Below are 22,179 nucleotides of genomic sequence, written 5' to 3'. Positions count from 1 at the left end.
TCTCTTTAATCTTTTGCTTCTGAATCTCACTTCTCAGCTGAAAAATGATTGAAATATTCATTGTTTTGCCCAGATTGATGTTAGAGGTCACATGGGCAGGAAGAGTTAGTGTACACTGCCTGGCTATTACATTTAGAACCTATGATGACATCATCCAAGGCCGACCCAGAAATTATTTTTCTTGTCCTATTTTTTTAAACCTGATTTCCACTTTCATCTCTCAAGTCTTTCAAAGGCTTCAGTTATCTTTGAAATCGATAATGGATTATAATCTTTAAAAACCCAAATAGGAGGAAAATGGAAGTTAAAGCACCTACCTATTGCTATGCCTGCTGCTGTCTAAAAGCAAGCATTTTAATTGAGACTGCTTATCAATAAGCCTGCCTTTAAGTTCCTTTGTATAGAAGTTTCTTGTCATCTCTTAATGGGCAATTTTTCATTTTAAATGAATGTTATACTGTGTAATGGAGATAGAAAAATGTCCACTCTGTATTTGCTAATGATTGCTAAGCACCTAAAAAATAACATGCTTTTGAGTCTAAATAAAGAACCGGGAATTTATTAATAAATATCTTCATGTCACGATACCCGACCAAAAAATATGGTATTTATGTAATATTCTTGCTTACCACCGACTCTTGTGAGACTTGTATCTTTATCCAGACATGTTCATGTAGAAATGAGAGGAGAAATGCTGAGCAGCCACTGAGACTCAGAGCACCAGAAGCAGGTTTTTGAATGTGAAACAAACATTATACCAAGTGGATCTTCCCCCTCTGGGAAAAGTGTCTTTTGTCACTTGCCACACCCTCATTCCCACATCATATATTCATGACCTCTCCTACCTCCTAGTAAGATGTTACTACTGCCATACCACAATGATCTCACGCTTGCGTTTGTACACTCACCCAGGGCTACTCTGTGCCTGTCAGCCATCCCAGTCTTCTCTGTGGTTGATGAAAGCTGCTTCCCTGCTAGGCCACCTGAGGGCTAGAGGCAAAGTGCTTAGGAGCCCCTCTGAATCCTACAGGCTTCCCAGTGCCCAGCCAGAGAGTAGCTGAGATCAGTCTCTGATGGACTTTGGATTGGCTAAAAGGCTCCCTGCCCCTATATTAAGTTAAAAGCTAAGTAGCTAATAGACTGTTGCGGTAGCCACTGTAAAATAAGTTGTTTCATGTGGAAAACCTTCTCTAGATGTCATGCTTTGGGGGTCATGGTGGAATTGATGGAAGCTTACTAGAGATCAGTGGTTCTTGCATCTAGTGCTCGTTCAGAAAAAAGAATTAATGTAAAGGAAAGGTGGTATGATGTTATATGGTCCCATGTCTCACTTTGGACAATCTAATTATTGGTCTGGGTATTTTAATGTACCTTATCAAGTACTATAGTTCTACCAGTTTTATGTTAAAGGCTAATTCCCAGGAGTCCAGTAGGAATATACAAATCAGGACACTGAAATATCAAAAAGAAGTATCTAAATTTTAAAATTATATCCTGAATCTTTTTGCTTTTCATGGATCTCAGCTCAAAGGAAAAGGACTAAAAGTTACTTAAATGACATAAAAGTAAGAGCAAGATCATGGGAAAATCGAAGTCCAGGGTAATGAATAATCAAGTCATTTTTGAAACCCTCTTCACTTCCCATAGTTGGTAACAATACTATATTGATTTATTTATTTTGATTTTACTCTTTATAGCCTTCTACACAAAAGTGCTAACAAGCCACAGAGTGATTAAAAGAAAACGGCAAAAAGAAAAAAGAATTCAGAAATTATTTATTTCTAACTGTTAGATAAATGAATATCTATTTTTTAAGAGTGTGTATTTTAAATAGACTTGCAAACTGACAAAAATTTTATAGTTCTTAAATTTGTTTAATCAGCCTACCTCTTATACATAAACCTAAAAGAGACCTAAATCTGTGGGGTTTGCCCTTTGCATTTTTTCTACATTGTGCTTTTGAATGGAGCCATTGACAAGTGTATGCAGGCCAGGGGTTGCAGGCTTTTTACTTCTTGATGTTTTTACCATTTTGGCATCTTAAAACATTTTTTTATGTTAATATGCACTGCTGCACAATTACATTTGTAACAAAGGAAAAGCAAGGACTGTGAACCTTAATATGAGAGGTAACTCTAAGGAAACTTCACAATTATGTAGAATTATGTATTTTTTATTATAATCATAGAAGGGCAGCAATTATTGACCTTATTTTGAAAAACTAGGAAAAGGAAGGGCATTTCATAGAACCTTTTTTATTTATCCTTTCTTTTTCTTCTGTAAGAAAGTTCATAATGAACTGATTCATGATCTGGAGAAAGGAGTTGTTTATATAGTTCTTCAGAATTACTCATCTGCCTTATTGGGCCTTTGAGATGTGGCTCCCTTAAGTTTTTATTGTTGGTAAACGGAGATCCTAATATTTTAATTGGATTGGTAACCCAAGAGAGTGTTTTCAGCTGTTGTCATATCTGATGTCATTTCTTAAAATTTCATAATGTCCTGGATAGTAGTTCCCATAGTAGATGTTAATAGAAAGAGCCCAAGCCCATATCTGTCAGGCAATTCAGCTTTTGACCTTATGAAGGAATTCTCACAGGAGTGAGTGGTCTTGCTACACAGGGGAATTTGTGTTAGAGTACATACTGTTCCAAGGAGGATGGGAGAGCAGCCGGACAGCTCATTCAGTAGAACATACAACTCTTGATCTCAGAGTCATGAGTTCAAGCTCTATGTTGAGTGTAGAGCCTACTTTAAAAAAAAAAAATACATATTAGGGGCAGGGACATAAAAACTCTTAGTTTCTAATCTCTAGGAAAGCATGTAGACAAAAATGATTATTGTCCTATCCATGCAAATGTGAATTTTTTTTTTCACTTTGCCTTTACCAGATTCAGTAAGAAAGCTCATATAAAAATGGAGTCTTCATTTAGATTTTAAAAATGCAACCTAATTTGCAGCTAATTGTGAAAGTGGATACCTGAATGAGTTTGATAGACAAGCAGAAAAATATTAGAGCCTCTGCAGTTAATGCTGCTTCACCCCTCATGAGCCCCACTATTCTATTTCTGAGGGCTGGAAGATGGGTTCTCTTCCTGGATAGTGTACAAGGGGATGCTTATCAGAATGTTTTGTAGCTCCTTTTTCCTTTTGCTTAGCTTCTTAATCTCACTAGGATCATTACGGAGACCATTTTTCACTTATGCTGCCCAGTCTCTATGCCCAACCCACGTGACCAAACTCTCTCAGTAAACATGCTGAATTAAGGAATGAACAAAGTCTCTTCCAGTCCTGCTCCCACATGAGAATTTGGATTTGCAAGTGTACATTTCTAAGTGCTTCCTGCCAGTATTTCTGTATAAGGCAGAATTGCCCGTTTTCCATCATTACTTTTTGTACAAACTTAAAATGTTTTTCCCTAGGTGTTCTAAAGAGTGGAATGTGAAATTTCTAATGTCAAAATGTGACCCATGGTATTCTTTTTAAGAACTTGCTATAAATTTCATTTCTTATAAGAGTTGAGGTAGCCAGTTTTATATGCATTATTTTGATTCTTATACATAATTAATCTTGTAAGTTCGCTTTGATCTCTTACAAGGGTAACATTATCAGCCACTATGCTCCTCTTTTATGTTCAGTAAGTTGCTTATTAGCCCTCTAGTGTGGTGTTCTGCACTTGGTAGACAGATAGTACACTTTGGATGTAGTCATCTGTTGTAGGTGCCAATTTTTGCCAGATTTAGATAAGGTGGAATGGAATGGCTGTAAAGACTTTCTGGGAAAAGTTCAGTCTTCCTTTATGGCTGTTAACTTTTATATATTACTCCAGGTATGTGAAATGGTTAATAATTCAGGTTTAGATATTATGCATACTTAGTTTATAAGCCACAGCCTGCATATAAGTACAGTTTCATTGTTACACTTGCACTTTATCTTGGATCCACTCCTTCCCATCTGTGTCCATATCACTAGAAATGCTTGGTGGAGGGAAAGACATACTGCTTAAATGCTTAGATTTCCTTAGAAGGAAATCAGCATAAATCGAACATCTTCTGTGTCTCAGACACCTTGCTGGACACAAGAATTATCCCATCAGTGATCTCCTTGTAGCAGTGGCTCCTCTTGAGAGCCTTCAGGCAGGTTAAGTAATTTGCCCAAGGTCAGTAATACAGTAAGGAACAGAATGGGGTTTGTGTCCAAGCAACCTACTGGGTGTGGCAAGATGCTACTGCCCACTTTCAGTGGATCACATTCTTGAGACTACCATTGTGAAAACTACAGTCACTACATTTCCATAACTTTCTTTCATTTTTAGACTTATTCAGTTTGTAGCTTATACTTTCTCCAGCTTTGATGTTTTTGGGGAGTTGACTCCCTCCATTGCTTAACAGAATGTTTCATTCTGCCTTAGTGGGGTGAATTTCCTCGGGCAATTCAAGAACCGTAGAACTTCAATTCAAATCCCAGGGTTTAAGAAAATTAGAGGGCATTGCATGTGAAAATACATTGTAAATCATAAAGCATGATAAAATATAAAATTATGAGCTATTTTTTAATTCTCTTGACCAAATAGTATACTTGCAAGACACACAGTATAAACTTAAAACATGCAAGTTTACATAACTGTAGATAACAATATTTTTATGTCTTTCTAGTTAGACTTCATACATGAGTCATTGGGCCAGACTTCTACTTAAATATGTTTACTTTGCTTGCATATGGAATTATAAAACTCAGTATCTCTGTATGTGCTTAAGAAGGCAGTTAACATTGAAACGTAGAAAATTTCATTGCAACAAATTAAAGGTGATATTAGGAGTTTACAAAGGTGATTATCCAAATTATGGGAAGCATTAGAAGCAAAGTATTTCTCCTGGAATTCAGTAATATACAATGATAGCATGTTGAGCTTTGTAATTTGTCTTTGCCATATAATTGTGTGGTCTGGTATGCAGTAGGACCACCATTTTCAGAGGGACTCACCCACCAGTTAGGATAGAAAATGTTCTTGACACAACTCATTTCCACTTTATATTTAGGTTCCTGATTTGGGAAATGGCCATCCTGAGACTATTTGACCACAGACTAGTCAGACCTTCTGTTTGCAAGCTTTGAATGTGTCAGGATAGCTTTAGGGTGTGCCATTTCTCAACTTTGGGAATCTGACTAAAGAAGGAATACTAACAAATAAAATCTTTTAAAAAAGGGAGGGGCACCTGGGTGGCTCAGTGGGTTAAGCCTCTGCCTTCAGCTCAGGTCATGACCTCAGGGTCCTGGGATCCAACCCTGCATCCCACTTTGTGCTCAGCGGGGAGCCTGCTTCCCTTCATTTCTCTCTGCCTGCCTCTCTGCCTACTTGTGATCTCTGTCTGTCAAATAAATAAATAAAATCTAAAAAAAAAAAAAAAAGAAGAAGAAGAAGGAATACTTACATAAGAAAAAATAAGTTTAGAGGTAAAACATGTTTCAAATACCTTACCCTGGAATGGACACTTGATTGTCATATCTGTATGAAAAAAACTGAATTCAGAAAGGGCTAAATGGTATCCTTTCTGTTGATTGGAATTGTTTTCCCCTGTAGTTGAACTTCAGGAAAGCACAAGCATGAGGAAGTGAAATATATATATATATATATATATATATATTTCAAATGACTTCTTTCTTTCCTTTTATCATGAAATAAGCCCATTAAAAAGAAACATGATATTGTGATGACAAAATAGATTTCCTTTAGAGTGTTAGGTGCCCCTTTGGTGATACTGTCCTTTTTTTTTTTTTTTTTTTTTTGGTCTTGAAATATCTTCTGCTCTTATTCTTTTTTTTTTTTTTTTTTTTTTTTTTTAAAGATTTTTTATTTATTTATCAGAGAGAGAGAGAGAGAGAGCGAGCACAGGCAGACAGAATGGCAGGCAGAGGCAGAGGGAGAAGCAGGCTCCCTGACGAGCAAGGAGCCGATGTGGGACTCGATCCCAGGACGCTGGGATCATGACCTGAGCCGAAGGCAGCTGCTTAACCAACTGAGCCACCCAGGTGTCCCTGCTCTTATTCTTCATACTTTAAAGAGGATTGTCCTTTAGAAAAGAGAAATGAATATGAAACCTAGTGTTAGTTTCAGCTGGAAAGGTTTCAAAGTTCGGCTAATGTTTAATGGTGTACTTTGATAATACTATCCAGTTACAGAATAGCACTCTCTTGATAGTAAGGACTCAGTCTGGTATGCAGGGACACCTTCTAAAAGGAGCAAAGAAACAAACTGTTCTTTGTACAAAATGCACTTTGACCCATAAACTGAAAATAGTAAAGAGCATTAATAGCAGCTTGAAAATTTCTAGTAAAACTTGTTTGAGGGTGACGTTGGGAAGAATTGGCTAATAGTAGATAGGAGTGACTAAATTACTTAGTGAAAAACAAAGCTGAAGTTATAATTTTGTAATTATTTTTTTTTCTAAAATAGGAAAGATGAGAATGAAATGAGCAGAGAATCTAACAGGAAAATAAAGTGGGATGATAAACTGAAGGAAGGAGTGGAAAATCAGAAAAGGTTTAATAGAAACGAGATGCCAGATTTTATATTTACAGTCTTGAGTTTGTTGGATAGTCACCTGAGAATGGGTTAAGAAAAAATGACTAAGTAGCCATCTAAAAATCACAGAAATACTTTCTCTTCTTGAGGAGAGCACGTAAATGTATTGTAATTTGCTAACATCTCTTCTGGGGGGAAGGGGAGGTGGGAGAGAGAGGAGTGGAAAGAGAGCTCCCTCCCCCCCTCCTTTCACTCCTCACTGCCCCCACCCCACTTCATATTAAGAATCAGAAATAAATCTTGTTCAAACAACTTTGGGAAGATACTCAGAATCCCTATGACTGTTAGAGACATGATCTTTAAAAACAAACAAGCAGTATGATATAATGCAGTGGTTCTCAACCAGGAATTTGCCCCCTAAGGGACATTTGCCAGTGTCTACAGACATTTTTGATTGTCTTGACTTGGGAGGTGTACTGGCATCTAGTGGGTAGCCCGTGATGCTGCTAAACATCCTGCACTGAAGGACAGCCCAACAAAACAAATCTTCTGGCTCATTTTCAACAGTGTTGATGTTGAGAAATCCTGGTGTAGTGGAGACAACATGGCTCCGGAACCAGACAGAAATGGGTCTGAATCCCAGCTCTACCCCTTATTAACTATATGACCTTAATCATAGATACAGTGATATGTCAAAAATAAGTGAATATAATTTGGCTGAATGAATAAATTAATTCCCTCAAGTCTCAGTTGCTTCATCTATAAAATGGGGGTGGTAACACGTACCTCATTAAGGAGTAAAATGAATGAGTGAATGAATCCAAACAAGTTTAGGACAAGAGCTAAAGAATAAATATAAAGAGCACCCAGCACAGTGCCTGGTACAGGCGAGCATTCAGCAAATAATAGGTAGATTGATGGTGGCGGTGATAGATAGAATTATGCCAGAGGGCGTCTCTACTTTCCCTGGAAGTTTGTCTTCTATGAATCTGGTCACCTGAGTTCTGTTTCCCCACCCCCAATCAGGTTACACGACAGATCCATGAGCATGAGCAGGAGAACGAGTTGCGGGAACAGATGTCAGGTTATAAGCGGATGCGGCGCCAGCACCAGAAGCAGCTGATCGCCCTGGAGAACAAGCTGAAGGCTGAGATGGACGAGCACCGCCTCAAGCTACAGAAGGAGGTGGAGACGCATGCCAACAACTCGTCCATCGAGCTGGAGAAGCTGGCCAAGAAGCAAGTGGCTATCATAGAGAAGGAGGTCAGTGTGCACACACATGCCTTTGTGCTGTAACCAAGCCAGGCCTGTTTCAGTCAGTGGCATCACGTGAGCAGAAGACAGGAGCAGTGTGCTTTTTGGTGACAGAGGAACAATGTTGCATTGGTGGTAGTTGAGAAGGGTTCGGTTTTGTGGGGCTACTCAAAATTGCGATTGAAAGTTAAAATAGTTACTGCAGGTGTATATTCTTGTCTATTCAAATATATTCCGAGAGCCAGTCCCTTGAGGGGGTCTGGGTGCAAATAAAGAGAAACAGGATGCTTCTATCCTGTGGAAACTTGCACAGTTCAGACCTGTTACCATGCCTGCCACACCCACAGTCCTCTTCAAAAGAAAACTGCTCTACAAATAGTCCCTTTCAGTGGTGATAGTGCCTGCCTACACTGATTGGACTAGGAATGGGCACCTGACCAGCGGCAGTGAGTAATTAATCTGGCTGTTGCTTGAGTCTTCTAGGAGACATCTCTCTTCCCCATCTAGGTTCCAAACAGAGGAGAGACTAAGGCAGACAGTGAGTCAAAATATTACCTTTATTACTGATAAGTATTAGATGGGAGAAGTAATTCATGTCTGAAGGGAAATGCGCTAATAATACTGTACAAAACTGAACAGACTTGCCTATCTAGGCTCTGGCAGTGCTAAACCAGTCGCCTTCCTTGCCACACCCCCATCAGATTTACATAGTGTGGGAAAGCAGGGGTGAACATGTGCTCCCTAAGGATGGAGAGACTGGGGACAGAGTGCCAGGGGTGTTTCGGTAATTAAGCTCTCTTTCCATGTGGAAAGGAACATCAGAACTGCAGAAGAAGCATTCCCCCAACAGCCATCAAGCTGTGAGGCAGCCTGGCTTGAAAACCTCTGCCCAAACAGGGATGATCCTGATTAAATAAACCAGTCAGATTCTTTCTTGGGGATTCGATTTGGTAAATATGTAGAGATAATTGTTCAGAATGGAAAAAGTATTGATGATGGAAGCTAAAGGTGTAAAGATGATAAAGAGAACCATGACGCATAATTCCCTCCCTATCTCCGAAGCACCTCATCTTACATACGTGCTGCATCTAATGGTCCCCAGAAACTTCAATTTGATCACTTTCAGGAGCCAGTGCTTATTGGGTTATCTTTTATTTGGTCTGTGTTCTATCCATTTGGGAGCCCCCAAAGTGTCCCAGTGTATGACTGTTGTCAATTATAGCAGGTGCTTAAGAAAACAAAATGTTATTAATCAATTAGTGTGAGATTCTGGGAATAAAAGTTGCCAGTTCTGGTTACTTATTCATTTTTTATAATTCAATCTGTGAGCCACCAACAATATGAAAAAAATCTTTTATTTTGATCCTTAGTTCACTTTCCATTCCTTATATTTTTTGTGTGCTCAATAAAACATGTTGAGGTTTGCCTTCATGTTTTTCCCATGATTGGAAATGTATTTTTCAGTGGTAAGAATTTCAAATTTGTTTTAAGATACAAGAGAATCAGAACAGGTATTTGCTTATTTTGTTTTTTATTAATTACTTGCTCAAAAAACACTACATTATTCAGCACTTATGGACTCTTTTCATGCATTGGAGGATATAGACAGCTGAATTCTGTGTGGAGAACAATTTATCCTAGATTGTATGTCATTTTATTAGGCAAAGGTAGCTGCAGCAGATGAGAAGAAGTTCCAGCAACAGATCTTGGCCCAGCAGAAGAAAGATTTGACAACTTTCTTAGAAAGTCAGAAGAAACAGTATAAGATTTGTAAGGAAAAAATAAAAGAGGTAAGAGTACCAATATTTGTCATCACTAAGTTGCCATTCGAATGGTTAAAACTGAAGGGGTGCCTGGCTAGCTCAGTTGGTGGAGCATGTGATTTTTTGATCTTGGGCTATAAGTTTGAGCCCCAAGTTGGGTGTAGAGATTACTTAATATTGTAAAAAAGGTTGGAACTTAAAATTCTTTAATCTTACATTGTAATCAGTAGTCTAAACCATTGATCCCCAAACTTTATATCACCTGAAGTGCTTATTAAAATGGATTCCTAGGGGCACTTGGGTGGCTCAGTGGGTTAAGCCGCTGCCTTCAGCTCAGGTCATGATCTCAGGGTCCTGGGATCGAGTCCCGTATTGGGCTCTCTGCTCAGCAGGGAGCCTGCTTCCTCCTCTCTCTCTGCCTGCCTCTCTGCCTACTTGTGATCTCTCTCTGTCAAATAAATAAATAAAATCTTTTAAAAAATAAAAATAAAAAAAAATAAAATGGATTCCTAAATCACCGAAGTTAGATTTTCTGATTTTCTGATTCAGTGGATCTGGGTGGAATTTGAAATGTGCATTTCTAACAAGTTCCCAAGTGATGCTGAGGCTGTTGACTCTGGCATCAGATTTTAAGAACCATTGATTTAACTCTAAACCATTCTTGCCTACTTCCAGTTTATTCTCCAGCCACTTCAGCCAGAGTGATCTTTTCAAACCAGAAGTCTCAGGGCATCTGGGTGGCTCAGTTAGTTGGGCATCCAGCTCTTGGTTTCAGCTTGGGTCATGATCTCAGGTTCCTGGGATCGAGCCCCGTGTCAGGCTCCGTGCTCAACAAGGAGTCTGCATGAGGAGTCTCTCAGTCTCCCACTGACCCTCTCCCTGAGCTTGCTTTCTCTCTCTCAAAAATAAATCTTTAAAAACAAACAGACATGGGGCTCCTGGGTGGCTCAGAGGGTTAAGCCTCTGCCTTTGGCTCAGGTCATGATCCCAAGGTCCTGGGAACAAGCCCCACATCGGGCTCTCTGCTTGGCGGGGAGCCTGCTTCCCTTTCTCTCTCTCTGCCTGCCTCTCTGCTTACTGGTAATCTCTCTGTCTGTCAAATAAATAAATAAAATCTTAAAAAAAAACCAGACATGAGTCTCATCATATCACCTCATGATTTTAGCATTCATTGACTTCCGTTGCTCTTAGGAGAGATCAAAATACTAGTAGTCTACTCTCAGCCTCTCCTTCCATCCCGCCTCACACCGCTGTTACCTCACCTGCTTACAGCCCTGTTTGCTGCTCCTGCCACAGTGGTCACCTTTTGGTTCCTCAAATGTACCAAATTCCACTTTTCTCTAAAGCCTTTGGAGAAGACTGTTTCTTCATACTGTTTTTTGCCACCAGGATGCTCTCCCCACCCCCACCCCCACCCCCAGTCTCTCCCTCTGCTGTTAACTGTTACTCCTTCTCCTTGTACGACTTACAATTTTTTACTAAAACCTTAACTTGGGCCGCCTGGCTGGCTCAATCTGTAGAGATGAGACTCTTGATCTCAGGTAATGAATTCAAGCCTTACATAGGGCATGGAGCCTACTTTAAAACAAACAAACAAACAAACAAACAAAACCTTAACTTAGTTCTCATTTCCCAGGGCACCTGGGTGGCTCAGTGGGTTAAAGCCTCTGCCTTCAGCTCAGGTCATGATCCCAGGGTCCTGGGATTGAGCCTGCTCCCTGCTCAGCAGGGAGCCTGCTTCCTCCTCTCTCTCTGCCTGCCTCTCTGCCTACTTGTGATCAGTGTCAGATAAATAAATAAAATCTTAAAAAAAAAAAAAAAATCGGGTGCCTGGGTGGATCAGTGGGTTAAGCCTCTGCCTTCGGCTCAGGTCATGATCCCAGGGTGCTGGGATCGAGCCCCGGATCGGGCTCCAGATCGGGCTCTCTGCTCAGCAGCTTCCCCCTCTCTCTCTCTGCCTGCCTCTCTGCCTGCTTGTGATCTCTCTCTGTGTCAAATAAATAAATAAAATCTTTAAAAAAAAAAATCGTTTCCCAAGGGAGATCTCTCCTGACTTCCTTAACCAAGACAGGTGCCTCTGGTTTCATAACACTACTTTTCAATTAACCCCCCCCCCTTTTTTTCTTTTTAGCTATTTTGAGTTACTTACTCCGCTGGCCAGTAAGTGATAAGAGCAGAGAACATGTCTTTTTTTTTTTTTCCCCTGCCTATAACTGTATGCCTGTGCTTGGTACATGTAAATCTCTGATAAATGAATGATCGATTCTTAAAAGTTTGGTTGAAGGCCAATGGTAGACTTGGAGAGTCCTGCTAATGAACTGCAGTTTGATCTGAAAGCTCCAATTTCTTCACTTCTCCCACCAGTGCTTATAGGTGAATTGCCTGCAATTCCCTAGACTTTCCTCCTTATAAGACTTAGGATTTCTTATTTCTAGACTATTGGTGTATTAAGGTTTAATAAAATTCAATATAGGGCATTGTTTCAGTATGTGAAATCATTTATTTGAGCTCATATTCTAAGTTAACAATATGGAACTTACCAAGGTTCCTTTCCAATACTTTTGTAATTAGGAAGTGAAAGCAAGTGGGTTAGGGTGGGCCTCAGGACTTTTAGTCCTGCCCAGATGAGCCACTGGTAATTGCGGGGACTGAGAGAAATTTGTATTTAATCCACACTGCCTACACGGGAAAAATCTCTGACATTGTAAGATCGAGAAAACCAGGCTGTAGGGAGAAATGGCCCAAATAAGAAGGTTCATGATCTGTTCATTTTCTCCGAGTTATTGCTGGGGCCTAATTATTATGTCATGGTAGAAAGATATTGCTGGATCACAGATAACATTGATTTTTTTCAGTGAGAAATTTTGAAATGTTCTCAATTGCACTTATATTTTTATTTCTAACTCCTTGTGTTTATTCATGCTCTGTAGGCCACACTTTCTGCAGCCATCATTCTGACCTTTTCTAACACCCAGGTATTTGGAGATTGCATGAACTCAACCTGTAGAAGATTCTCTCACAGGACAGCATTAGAGAATCCGTACTGAGTCCTCAGGCATTTTGGGTAGTCAGATTTATGAGTGCAGGAACCCACAGGCCTAAACTTACAAGTCTTTCAACATGCTTATGAGGAAAAACAAGCCTAAACTCAGTTTGAGATAGCCTCAGTAAGCCTTTCTGTGCCAAGCTAATACTACTTCTTACAAAGAAAAGCTTATTTCTGACTATTTAAGGTGGTGTATACATTTAGATACTGATATATTAAAGATATTGCCCTTGGGGTAACAAAACAATCTCCATTATCCCCACTGTTTGATAGACAACAGAGATGTGGGCAATACAGGATGACGGATAGTCTGGAAATAATTTATTCTTGATTTTGGGTGAGTTTATATGGTCACATTTGAACTTGGATGTGCAATGTAGTGGTTAATGCCAAGCCTAGTAGTGAAGTCATGGCATTAAGAGATGAGTCACCCAGCCTTCCTGTTGTGATCCCTGCTTACTCCATGCTCGAAACAGCTTTCTCTTTTGTTGATTCTGATGTTTCACTAAAGACTTCACTAGACAGGAAGGTTAAAAGTTGATGCACAAGGACTTGTTGGCCAAGTGCCCAAATAATCTGAATAGTGCGCGATGTCCACATCACAAAACATCAAGTAAAATAGGTATTAGCATTTAAAGGAGATTTTCACTGAGTAGTTAACCGAATATTATAGGTCAAGCTTGTCAGTATGAACAAAAAAGAATATACTGTGCCTTCTCTAAAAATGGTCTTTTTACTTTCTCCATAGAGTAAAGTAACACCCTTTTAAGTGTTCTGAGTCTCTGCCTTTTTCTCTTTATCCATAAAAGCTGGAATAATTATGAATTTTGTCCTTTAGGAAATAAAGGTAATTCATTGACTCTCTAATAGCAAATAAAGTATTGCTTCCTGAAATTCAGACTAGTGACATTTGCAGTTACCTCCTGTCTGTGAAATCTGTCCACTTCTCCCAGTCTTGTCTCCTTCATTCTGTTTTCCATGAGGCAACGAGAGTCGTGAGGCAAGTCAAAAGGCAAAAAGATGACTTTTTGAGATGCATCTCATTGTGCGTCCCCCACATATATAAAATCCTTATCTCCTGTGCTACAGATCAATGTCCTTAACTCAGCCTGTAAAGCCTCGGATGGTCCCGCCTCATGTCATGTCACATGGCACCACCTCCCTGGCCTGCCCTCCGTTCCTCGCTCACACCATGTTTTAGTTAACCCACCTGAAGTATTTAGCATACACTGTGTCCTCTACCAGAGTATTCTCCCCTCCCCTTTCTCATTGGTTAGCTTCTACAGGTTTTTCCAATTTCAGTTCAGTTGTTACCAAGATCGAATATGTTCTTTTAAACATCCTTGTAGAACCACGTACTTCACCTTCACAGCAGCTGTCACAGTCATTTTCAGTTCATTTCTGAGGTTCTTTGATTAATTACTGCTTCTAAACTGTGAGCCCCATGATGGTGGTCATCATGTTCTTTTGCTCACCATTGTATCCTTGTGCCTTGCACAGTGCCTGTCCCATGATAAGAACTCTGTATGTGTGTGTTGATTGAATGAGTGAACCAATTATTTCCTAGAGGGAGAAGCCAGAGAGTGGAAACTAACAAGCCTTCCTGTCCCTAACAACTCAGTTAATCAACAAAAAAAGTTGAGCGGATGGGATATGCAGCACAAGTCTTTGTCTTCCCGTTCTCAGTTGCTCTCCAGATAATTTAATCTACCATTTTAATAAACAGTTAGTTCCTTTTACTTGATGAGACCAGCATGTTGTTTTTGTTTTGTTTTGTTTCTGTGAAGGAGATGAACGAGGACCATAGCACACCCAAGAAAGAAAAGCAAGAGCGGATATCCAAGCATAAAGAGAACTTGCAGCACACACAGGCTGAAGAGGAAGCCCACCTTCTCACCCAGCAGAGACTGTACTACGACAAAAACTGTCGTTTCTTCAAGCGGAAAATAATGATCAAGCGGCATGAGGTGGAGCAGCAGAACATCCGGGAGGTATTTATTATGGCCATGACTATCACCACTGACTCATGGGACAAGCAGCTTTGTGAGGATCATGGCTGTTCTGTTCATTCTTACAGCCTTAACCCTTATGGTCTCTAGTGCAGTGCCTGACACAAAGTAGGTATACAAAAATAGCTAGGAAACGAATTTACCACTGAGAAGAAGGAGAAAGCCCATTTACAGAATAAGGAATCAACATTTTCCAAATAAATGTAATGGACTTTTATTGAGCACCTAATATAAGCTTTATTATACAGTGGAGGATCAAAAGATGTAGAACAGAGAATTTCTGTTTTCAGCCTGCTTGTCAGACACTTGGGTTTTTGTGGCTCCATGTGAAATACTAAGTAATAGAATGATGCCCCCTTAGTGCCAGGCACTATGCTGGAGATGCCAGGGTTAAGGAGGGGCTATAGTTTCCCGCCTTCAAGCAGCCCTAAGTCTAAGAGGAGAAACAGACATGTAACAGACTAGTTACAGTATAACATCTCAGATACCATAGACATATAAATAAACTATCTTGGGCATACAGTCATGAAAGAGCTTGGAGGACTCAGTGACTCATGAGAAGTTGAGTGTTTGGGGTTTGTGTACAAAGTGGAATGTCAAAAAAAGGGTAATTAGAAGCAGAACGTGGACCTTTTGTGTTAAGCCATGTTATTTCAATTTTAGCCTGAAGGCAGTTACAATGGCCATTGGAGGATTTTAGGCAGGGGGTCGAAGAGAGTTTTCTTTGAAAGAAGTAGTGCAATGGTGCGAAGGTAGGCTACAGCAGCAAGAAGCAAAATACAGTGAGGTCAGCGAGGACATTCTTTCTCTAGTTCGACCTGGAAGAGGCAATGGGGAGAGATTAGATCTGAAGCAGAACTGACAGTAATTCCAACCAAATGGCATCAGAATTTCAGAAGAGAGAGGAGTCCAAAATGACTTCAAAGTTTCTAATTTGGGAAATTGGATGAATAAGACATTATTCACGGAGATGAGGAGCACAGAATGTGACTCAGTTGCAGATACAGAGTTCAGTAGGAAAACATTGTGACCTGGAATAATCAGAGAAACCCTCATAAATGAACTAGCACGTTGGTAAAAATATCAAAGTTTGCAAAAAAACCAGCGTTAGCCTGCACAAGGGAAACAAGCACTAAAGACACATTTAATGGGAATGTGCATTGATACAGTATAAGCTCTTGGGAGAGCAGTTTTCAACTGTGAAGGAGAAGGAATGGAGCAAACTAAAATTTATCAAACACATGTAATGAGCCAGGCTCAGACCCTTTATATGTGTTGTCTCATCTCATTGGAAGAGAGATAAACTGCTGAACATTTGTTTTTGAGGTAGGCAATGAGTGATATGGCTAAAATTTTATTTTAGAGAGATTAGCCCAGTTTGGTTGGTGGTGATGCACAGACTGATTTAAGCATGCATCCTTAGTGGGGACAGTACTGCCCCCAGGGGAATCAGAATGGGTTCTTGCAGGGGAGGGGTGTTATATATTACAGAGGCTCAGGCCCCCTCAAGGTCCACAGTACTTAAATGGATATACAGTGTATCTGTGGTATTCCTATTTCATGGATGGGGTTGATCAAGGGAAAGGGAAATCTAGAAAGGCTCCTGAAGATAATGAATGAATGAATGAATGACATAAATAAATAAATTGGGGGGGAAGGTTGCAAAACATTGGGTTGGGGGAAGAAACTAGAAGCGAAGTAATCAGGTGGTAGGAAATAGGATATAGACAAAGATGGTGGTGACAGCTGTCAGAGGCAAATTGGCAACATATTTTGAATACAAAATAAACAGGACTTGGCATACCATCGACTATGAGAGAAAAGACGAGGGTAGAATCAAAGTTATTTCTGGTGTTCGAGACTTGGTTACTTGTAGATTTAGAAACAGAGAAGCTTAGAGAGAGGTGTCGGTAAGAAACTGATTAATTCTGTACTAGACATGTTGTCATTTGTTAGAAGGCAAAATAAAAAGTCCAAATGAAAAAGCCCAAAGCCATTTAGAAATAAGATACTTGGGATTCTTTTCATCTGGCAATTATTATTGTTATTCTGATAGCACATATTTGGAAGAAGACTAAGGCTAAGGAAACAATTAATGCCAATAAAAGCTGTAGAAGACAATTAGTCCTCCAAAGTGATAGAAACTATATTTTTTACTTCATTAGTGTCAGGTTCTAACCAACTGAATGAAGAATAACTCTTATATGGGTATTTTCCTGAAGAGTCTTAAGGTTTTCTTCTTATTTATGAGAACATTAAATGAAGAAAAACACAGAAAAATATATAGTTGAGTAGTGGAAGTTCTTCATAATCGCATTCCACCCAGTCTCTATCCTGACTACCATTAATTTGGTGTCCAGATTTCCAGATTTCCTTTTCCTCCTTATATATGTATACATACATTCGGCTTCTATAGAATTTTAACTTTACAAAAATAAGATAATGTAGTATCAGTCAGTTTATTTGATCTGTAAGCCATAGCAACAAACACTGGCTGCCCACGAACAGAAAGGAATTTATTAGAAGGATATGGGTAGATAACAGAGCTGTAGAACCAAGCTGGAGAAGAAGAAGACCCAAGCTGGAAAAGCAGATTCTGTGACCTAGAGAGCAAGAGCTACTGGGCATTCCTCACAGCATTGCCATTCGGGTGTATTTCCGCCAACCATGTTTAATCTTTGTATCATTTCTGCTAAAGATTCAAATTCCTAGGGGACTGCGACCTTGATTGGGCAACGTGCTTGCTCCCTTCCTCAGTACTCTCTGATTACAGATAGGATGGAGGAGTTTCTCAAGCAGAAAGAGGAGCCTGTTAACAAAAGAAGGGGAAATGGATACCGAACCTACAAAAATGTCCACTGTACTGTTTTGTAACTCTTCTTTTTTTCTCATTCACCATCCAGGACACACAGCTCTGTCTGGTTCTTTTTAACCATTAACAGTGAATTTGGGGAGTATGGCTATAAAATTATTTATTTACTGAAGTACTTCTCAGTGGCTATTTTGTTATGTTTTACAGTATTACTAACAGTGCCACAGAGAGCATCTTTGTATGCAGATCTTTTTACACAGATGCAGATATTTGAAGGATATATGCTCTGAAGTGGAAATTTGGGGGTCACAGTGTATACATGTAAATTTTTAACAGATATTCCCAAATTGCCCTCTAGGGGGTTATACTCCCACCAACAAAGAGCACCTGTTTTTTTGTGTATTTGCCAAAACTGAGTATGAGCAATCCTTTTAGTTAATGAAAATGTTGAAAAGGCTCACCATAAGCTGGGTTGAGCCTCTTCCTCTACCATCACTGCCCGCGGACGCTGGCTATTTTCTAACCAGTTATGAAACCAAGAACTGAAACTAAAAAAGCGTTAAATGTCATAGGCTAACAACATCTCCATTTAAAAGCTTGAGTTCTGGTTCTTACTCAACCTCATTGGGCATGAGATCACAATTTTTTACTTGACGAGATCAACTGTTTTTAAAGTCAGTAGCACTTGGATCGTGGTTGGGAAGGGTTTATCATGGGACACATCCTGGATTCACATCTTATGTGGGAGGTAGGGTCCTGTAAAGTATGGTCATACTTTCATGAAAAGTATGTAGGTTTCAACACTGAGCTCCCTCTTTGCTTTGGGGAGGTGTGCACAGCATGTGATGTGAGCTGAGGGAAAGGGAGCCCACATGGCCCTCATCTGCTGCTGCCTCCAGGGTATATAGACAAGGAGAAGCTGATGAGCAAAATCACATAGTCTGTTACATGTGATCTTGTGTTTGCTCAGCTCGTTTCATGAATTGAAGGTGTGCTGCACATTGTGCCATTTGTGTGGACAGAGCAACCGTGCCCTGTGTCTCACCCAAGCAGAGGGATTCTTCCAAATACTGTGTCATAGGCCAAAAACATAAAACAGGAAAATATAAACCATTTGTTGGGACCTCTTTTAATAGAAACTGTTGAAACCCCCCCAAAACCCGAGTTTTAGACACAGTTCTCCTTTATAGAAGTTGTATGATCTTAGATCAGTCTCAATTCCCAAACATGTTACAGTCCTATGGAAAAGGGGTAAGTCCTAAACAATGAGACCACCTCATAGGGCTGCAAGTGGGACTGAGTGAGATACAAGAAATCACTTTTTTTTATAAATATTTATTTATTTGACAGAGAGAGATCACAAGTAGACAGAGAGGCAGGCAGAGAGAAAGAGGGAAGCAAGCTCCCTGCTGAGCAGAGAGCCCGATGCGGGACTTGATCCCAGGACCCTGAGATCATGACCTGAGCCGAAGGCAGCGGCTTAACCCACTGAGCCACCCAGGTGCCCCAAGAAATCACTTTTAAAAACTGAAAGCACATTACATATTTTTATGTAGGCACAGTCATAGGCTCATAGGGAGTCTAATAATAATAATATAGGCAGCTTATCAACTTATACCACAGCAACTCAGATGTGTGAATTAAAGGCAAAGGGAGCAACTTACAGTTTTAACAGAAAAATGTTTCTCTCACTTTTTTAATCATTTATAAAGAACTAGGTTTAAGATATAATATGGCAGATTTTCACTTTTGAATACAGAAAAATAACATGATATGTTGATATGTTCAGAAGTGTTGTCTCCTGGCCTTTCACTTCATCTTCACAAGAATGGTAGTCCACAGTGTAGCTCCTGTTATCCTCTCTTTACACCTGAGAAAACTAAAATGTATATTATAAGATCTGTCCAGTGCTCACTTCGACAGCACGTACACTAAAAGATTTGTCCAACATCAAACACGATTGACTCACACCCTGAATATTTTTCTATTGAGTCTCGCACTTTAGTATGTATCAGATTTAGCTGGGTGACCTATTACTACAGCCAATCACTTGCAACCCAGGTTATTCTGATGCCGCTCTTCTGTGGACGACATCTGGAAGCATCCCATTAGACGTAAAGGAAAGTTTTTTATTTCTTTTGAAACTGCTATTTGCTTTGTGTCTTTTCCCCCACCCCACCAAGTTTCAGAGCTCTGGGCAGCCCAGACTCATTTTGGACTTCTCAGTTTAGGAAAATGGGTAATGAATAAATGCCCAATATTGGGAGGCCTGGTACTCAAAGGTTAAAAATGACATAGTGATCTAGGAACAGGACCTTTACCTATTTAAAGGCTTTCCTTGGCTTTTTCTCTTGGTCATTGGTGTAGTATAGCTTTAGGCTCTGAGAAGGCCTCGCCATCCTTTGGTGCCACCTAGGGGCCAGTTAGTGACTTGTAAAGGAAGATGGTCAAGGTAGAGGAAAAAGTAAAATAAGGGAAAGCAAAATGCAAAAGAGGGGGAGGTCCTCTAGGAGATGATCTTTTCTCCTTAAAACAAATGTAAGTTGCATTTATACTTTGGATGTTTCCCCACTAGAACATAAGCTCCATGAAGAGATGTACTTGTTCATGGCTCTATCCCTCTGCCTACAACAGTGCCTGACACACAGGAAGTATGCAACAAGTATTTGTTGAATAAATGAATGAATGGTTAGGACTTTGCTCCAGGAACAGATGTTGTGCTGTTTAAAGGACTTCTCTTCAAATGGATAGAAGGTTTAAGTATGCAAGATATTTTCAGCAATACCAATATACAAGTGTTACTGATATTTCTCTGAAAATAAATGACTTGCACTTTCTCCCATAGTGGATGTCATCAGAGAGGCACTCTTATACTCACTGAAAATCCAACTCACAAGCTCTCTTCTTTTCTTAAGATTTTTATTAACTAAAAAAAAAAAAAAAAAGATTTTTATTAACTTATTAGAGAGAGAGAGAGAGAACATGAGCTGGGGGGAGAGGAAGAAGGAAAGGAAGAAGCAGGAAGCAGACTCCCCACTGAGCAGGCAGTCCGACGTGGGGCTCAATCCCAGGACCCCGAGATCATGACCTGAACTAAAGGCACACACTTAATGGACTGAGCCACCCAGGCACCCCTTTCCTTGACATTAACTAGTAGTAATACCACCCTTTTCAGAAATCTAACAGCATAAATGTTTACCTCTTTGATGGCACTGACCACTTTCAGCCTTGTTCTTTCTTTTTTTTAAATTTACATCTATAACTGACTTGCCTGGGTTAATTAAGGTTCTTTTGTTTACACATTACTGAAATTTATCTGAGCTAGTTTAAGCCAAAACCAGGGAATTTACTACAGACATAGAGGAATATTTCACAAAACCCAATAGCAATAATACCGCTGGACCTACAGGAGAGCTTACAACCAGTTATGAACGTAGGCATCAGCATACTCCCTGCATGTCTGCCTTCTCCCTTTCTCATCCTTGTTCTGAAGCCCAGCATTCTCTAACCCTCAACCTACTCATCTAGCAGTGGATGACTGTCACATTTGTAGTTTTTATATGCCCCTCAGTTCCAGCCTCACATAGAGATTAACTGTCTCTGAATCCCAATTCCAAATTCCCAGGAGGGAAAATAAATTGATTGAGTCAGCTGTGAGCCGAGCATATAGTACCTCAATAAATATGTAGTATAGTCCCCTAGTAGAGCGTTAGCAGGTTGAGAACAGAATCATGGCTGAGTAAACATTTTATGTACCCAGAGCACATGGTTCAGATCTTGGATATGGTGCAATTTAGGAAATATTCTTGAACTGGTAAGTGAAAAAATTGCACTCAACTACCTTTATTTTTTTTCTATTTTTTTTTCTTTCCTCCCTTAAAGACAGAAAGAGAAAGAAAGGAAAGACATGAGTAGAACTGGAAAGAACAGAATGATTTTATCTAGAATGATCAGACTAATGGAAAAAAATGAAAGGGGAGAGAGTACATCTGCTTTTTCCCAGCCTTCCCTTACTCTGAGATTTTAAAAAGCAGTTCGTTATCCTACTTCTCAATCATGCAAAAACAGGGTTTTTTCCAGAAAACCACAAACATTGCAGACATTGCCAGTTTAAGTCAATGATTTTCAACTCTGACTCTATGTGTTCTATTCACCTGAAGAACTCTTAAGAGTTTAAAAACTCTTAAGAGTTTTTAAAAATAGTGATGTCAGTGCATCCCCCTTCCCCAACCACCGCCCCCCCCCAACAGTTATCAGAGCTTCAGGTTGTAGGATTCGGGTATCTTGTGTTTAAATTCTCCTCACGTGATTTTAATGGGCAGCCCATATTGAGAACCCCTGGCTTAACTGAAGAAACATTTATTTACACCTGTGCATAAGACCTTACCTAAACAGGGTTCACAACAGCTCTAAGAGGTAAGAAGGTGTAGGTTAGGGATGCCTGGGTGGCCCAGTTTGTTAAGTAACTGCCTGGCTCAGGTCGTGATCCCAGGGTCCTGGGATCGAGTCCCACATCTGGCTTCTGGCTCAGCAGAGAGCTTGCTTCTCCCTCCCACTCTGCCTGCTGCTCTCCCTGCTTGTACTCTCCCCGTTAAATGAATAAATAAAACCTTTAAAAAAATTATTAAAAAAAAAAAGAAGATGGGGTCAGTTAGAATTAATCCCATTCTGTAGATAGTGTAGTTGCGGGATGGCTGCAAAATCCCATTTTACAGATGGTATACTTGCCCACCTGGTAAGTGATGGGCCCAGAAACAGAACCTAAACCTCCA

The 22,179-nt window shown here is 39.9% G+C and overlaps 1 protein-coding gene across 2 annotated transcripts in view; it reads left to right on the top strand.

Moving 5' to 3' along the window:
- The window catches only part of TAOK3 (TAO kinase 3), a 182,679-nt gene that overhangs the window by 149,820 nt on the left and 10,680 nt on the right, over nt 1–22,179 (top strand). For both annotated transcript variants that reach the window (XM_004753331.3, XM_004753332.3), the window contains exons 15-17: nt 7,550–7,786; nt 9,439–9,567; nt 14,374–14,577. In XM_004753331.3, the coding sequence (XP_004753388.1) occupies nt 7,550–7,786; nt 9,439–9,567; nt 14,374–14,577 (570 nt within the window). The remainder of the gene's footprint in view (nt 1–7,549; nt 7,787–9,438; nt 9,568–14,373; nt 14,578–22,179) is intronic.

The sequence above is a fragment of the Mustela putorius genome, unplaced genomic scaffold (genome assembly GCF_011764305.1).
Source record: "Mustela putorius furo isolate JIRA1106 unplaced genomic scaffold, ASM1176430v1.1 tig00537248_pilon_pilon_pilon, whole genome shotgun sequence".
Classification (NCBI taxonomy): domain Eukaryota; kingdom Metazoa; phylum Chordata; class Mammalia; order Carnivora; family Mustelidae; genus Mustela; species Mustela putorius.
The sequence above is the reverse complement of the archived record's forward strand: the minus strand, read 5'-3'. Positions and strand labels throughout refer to the sequence as shown.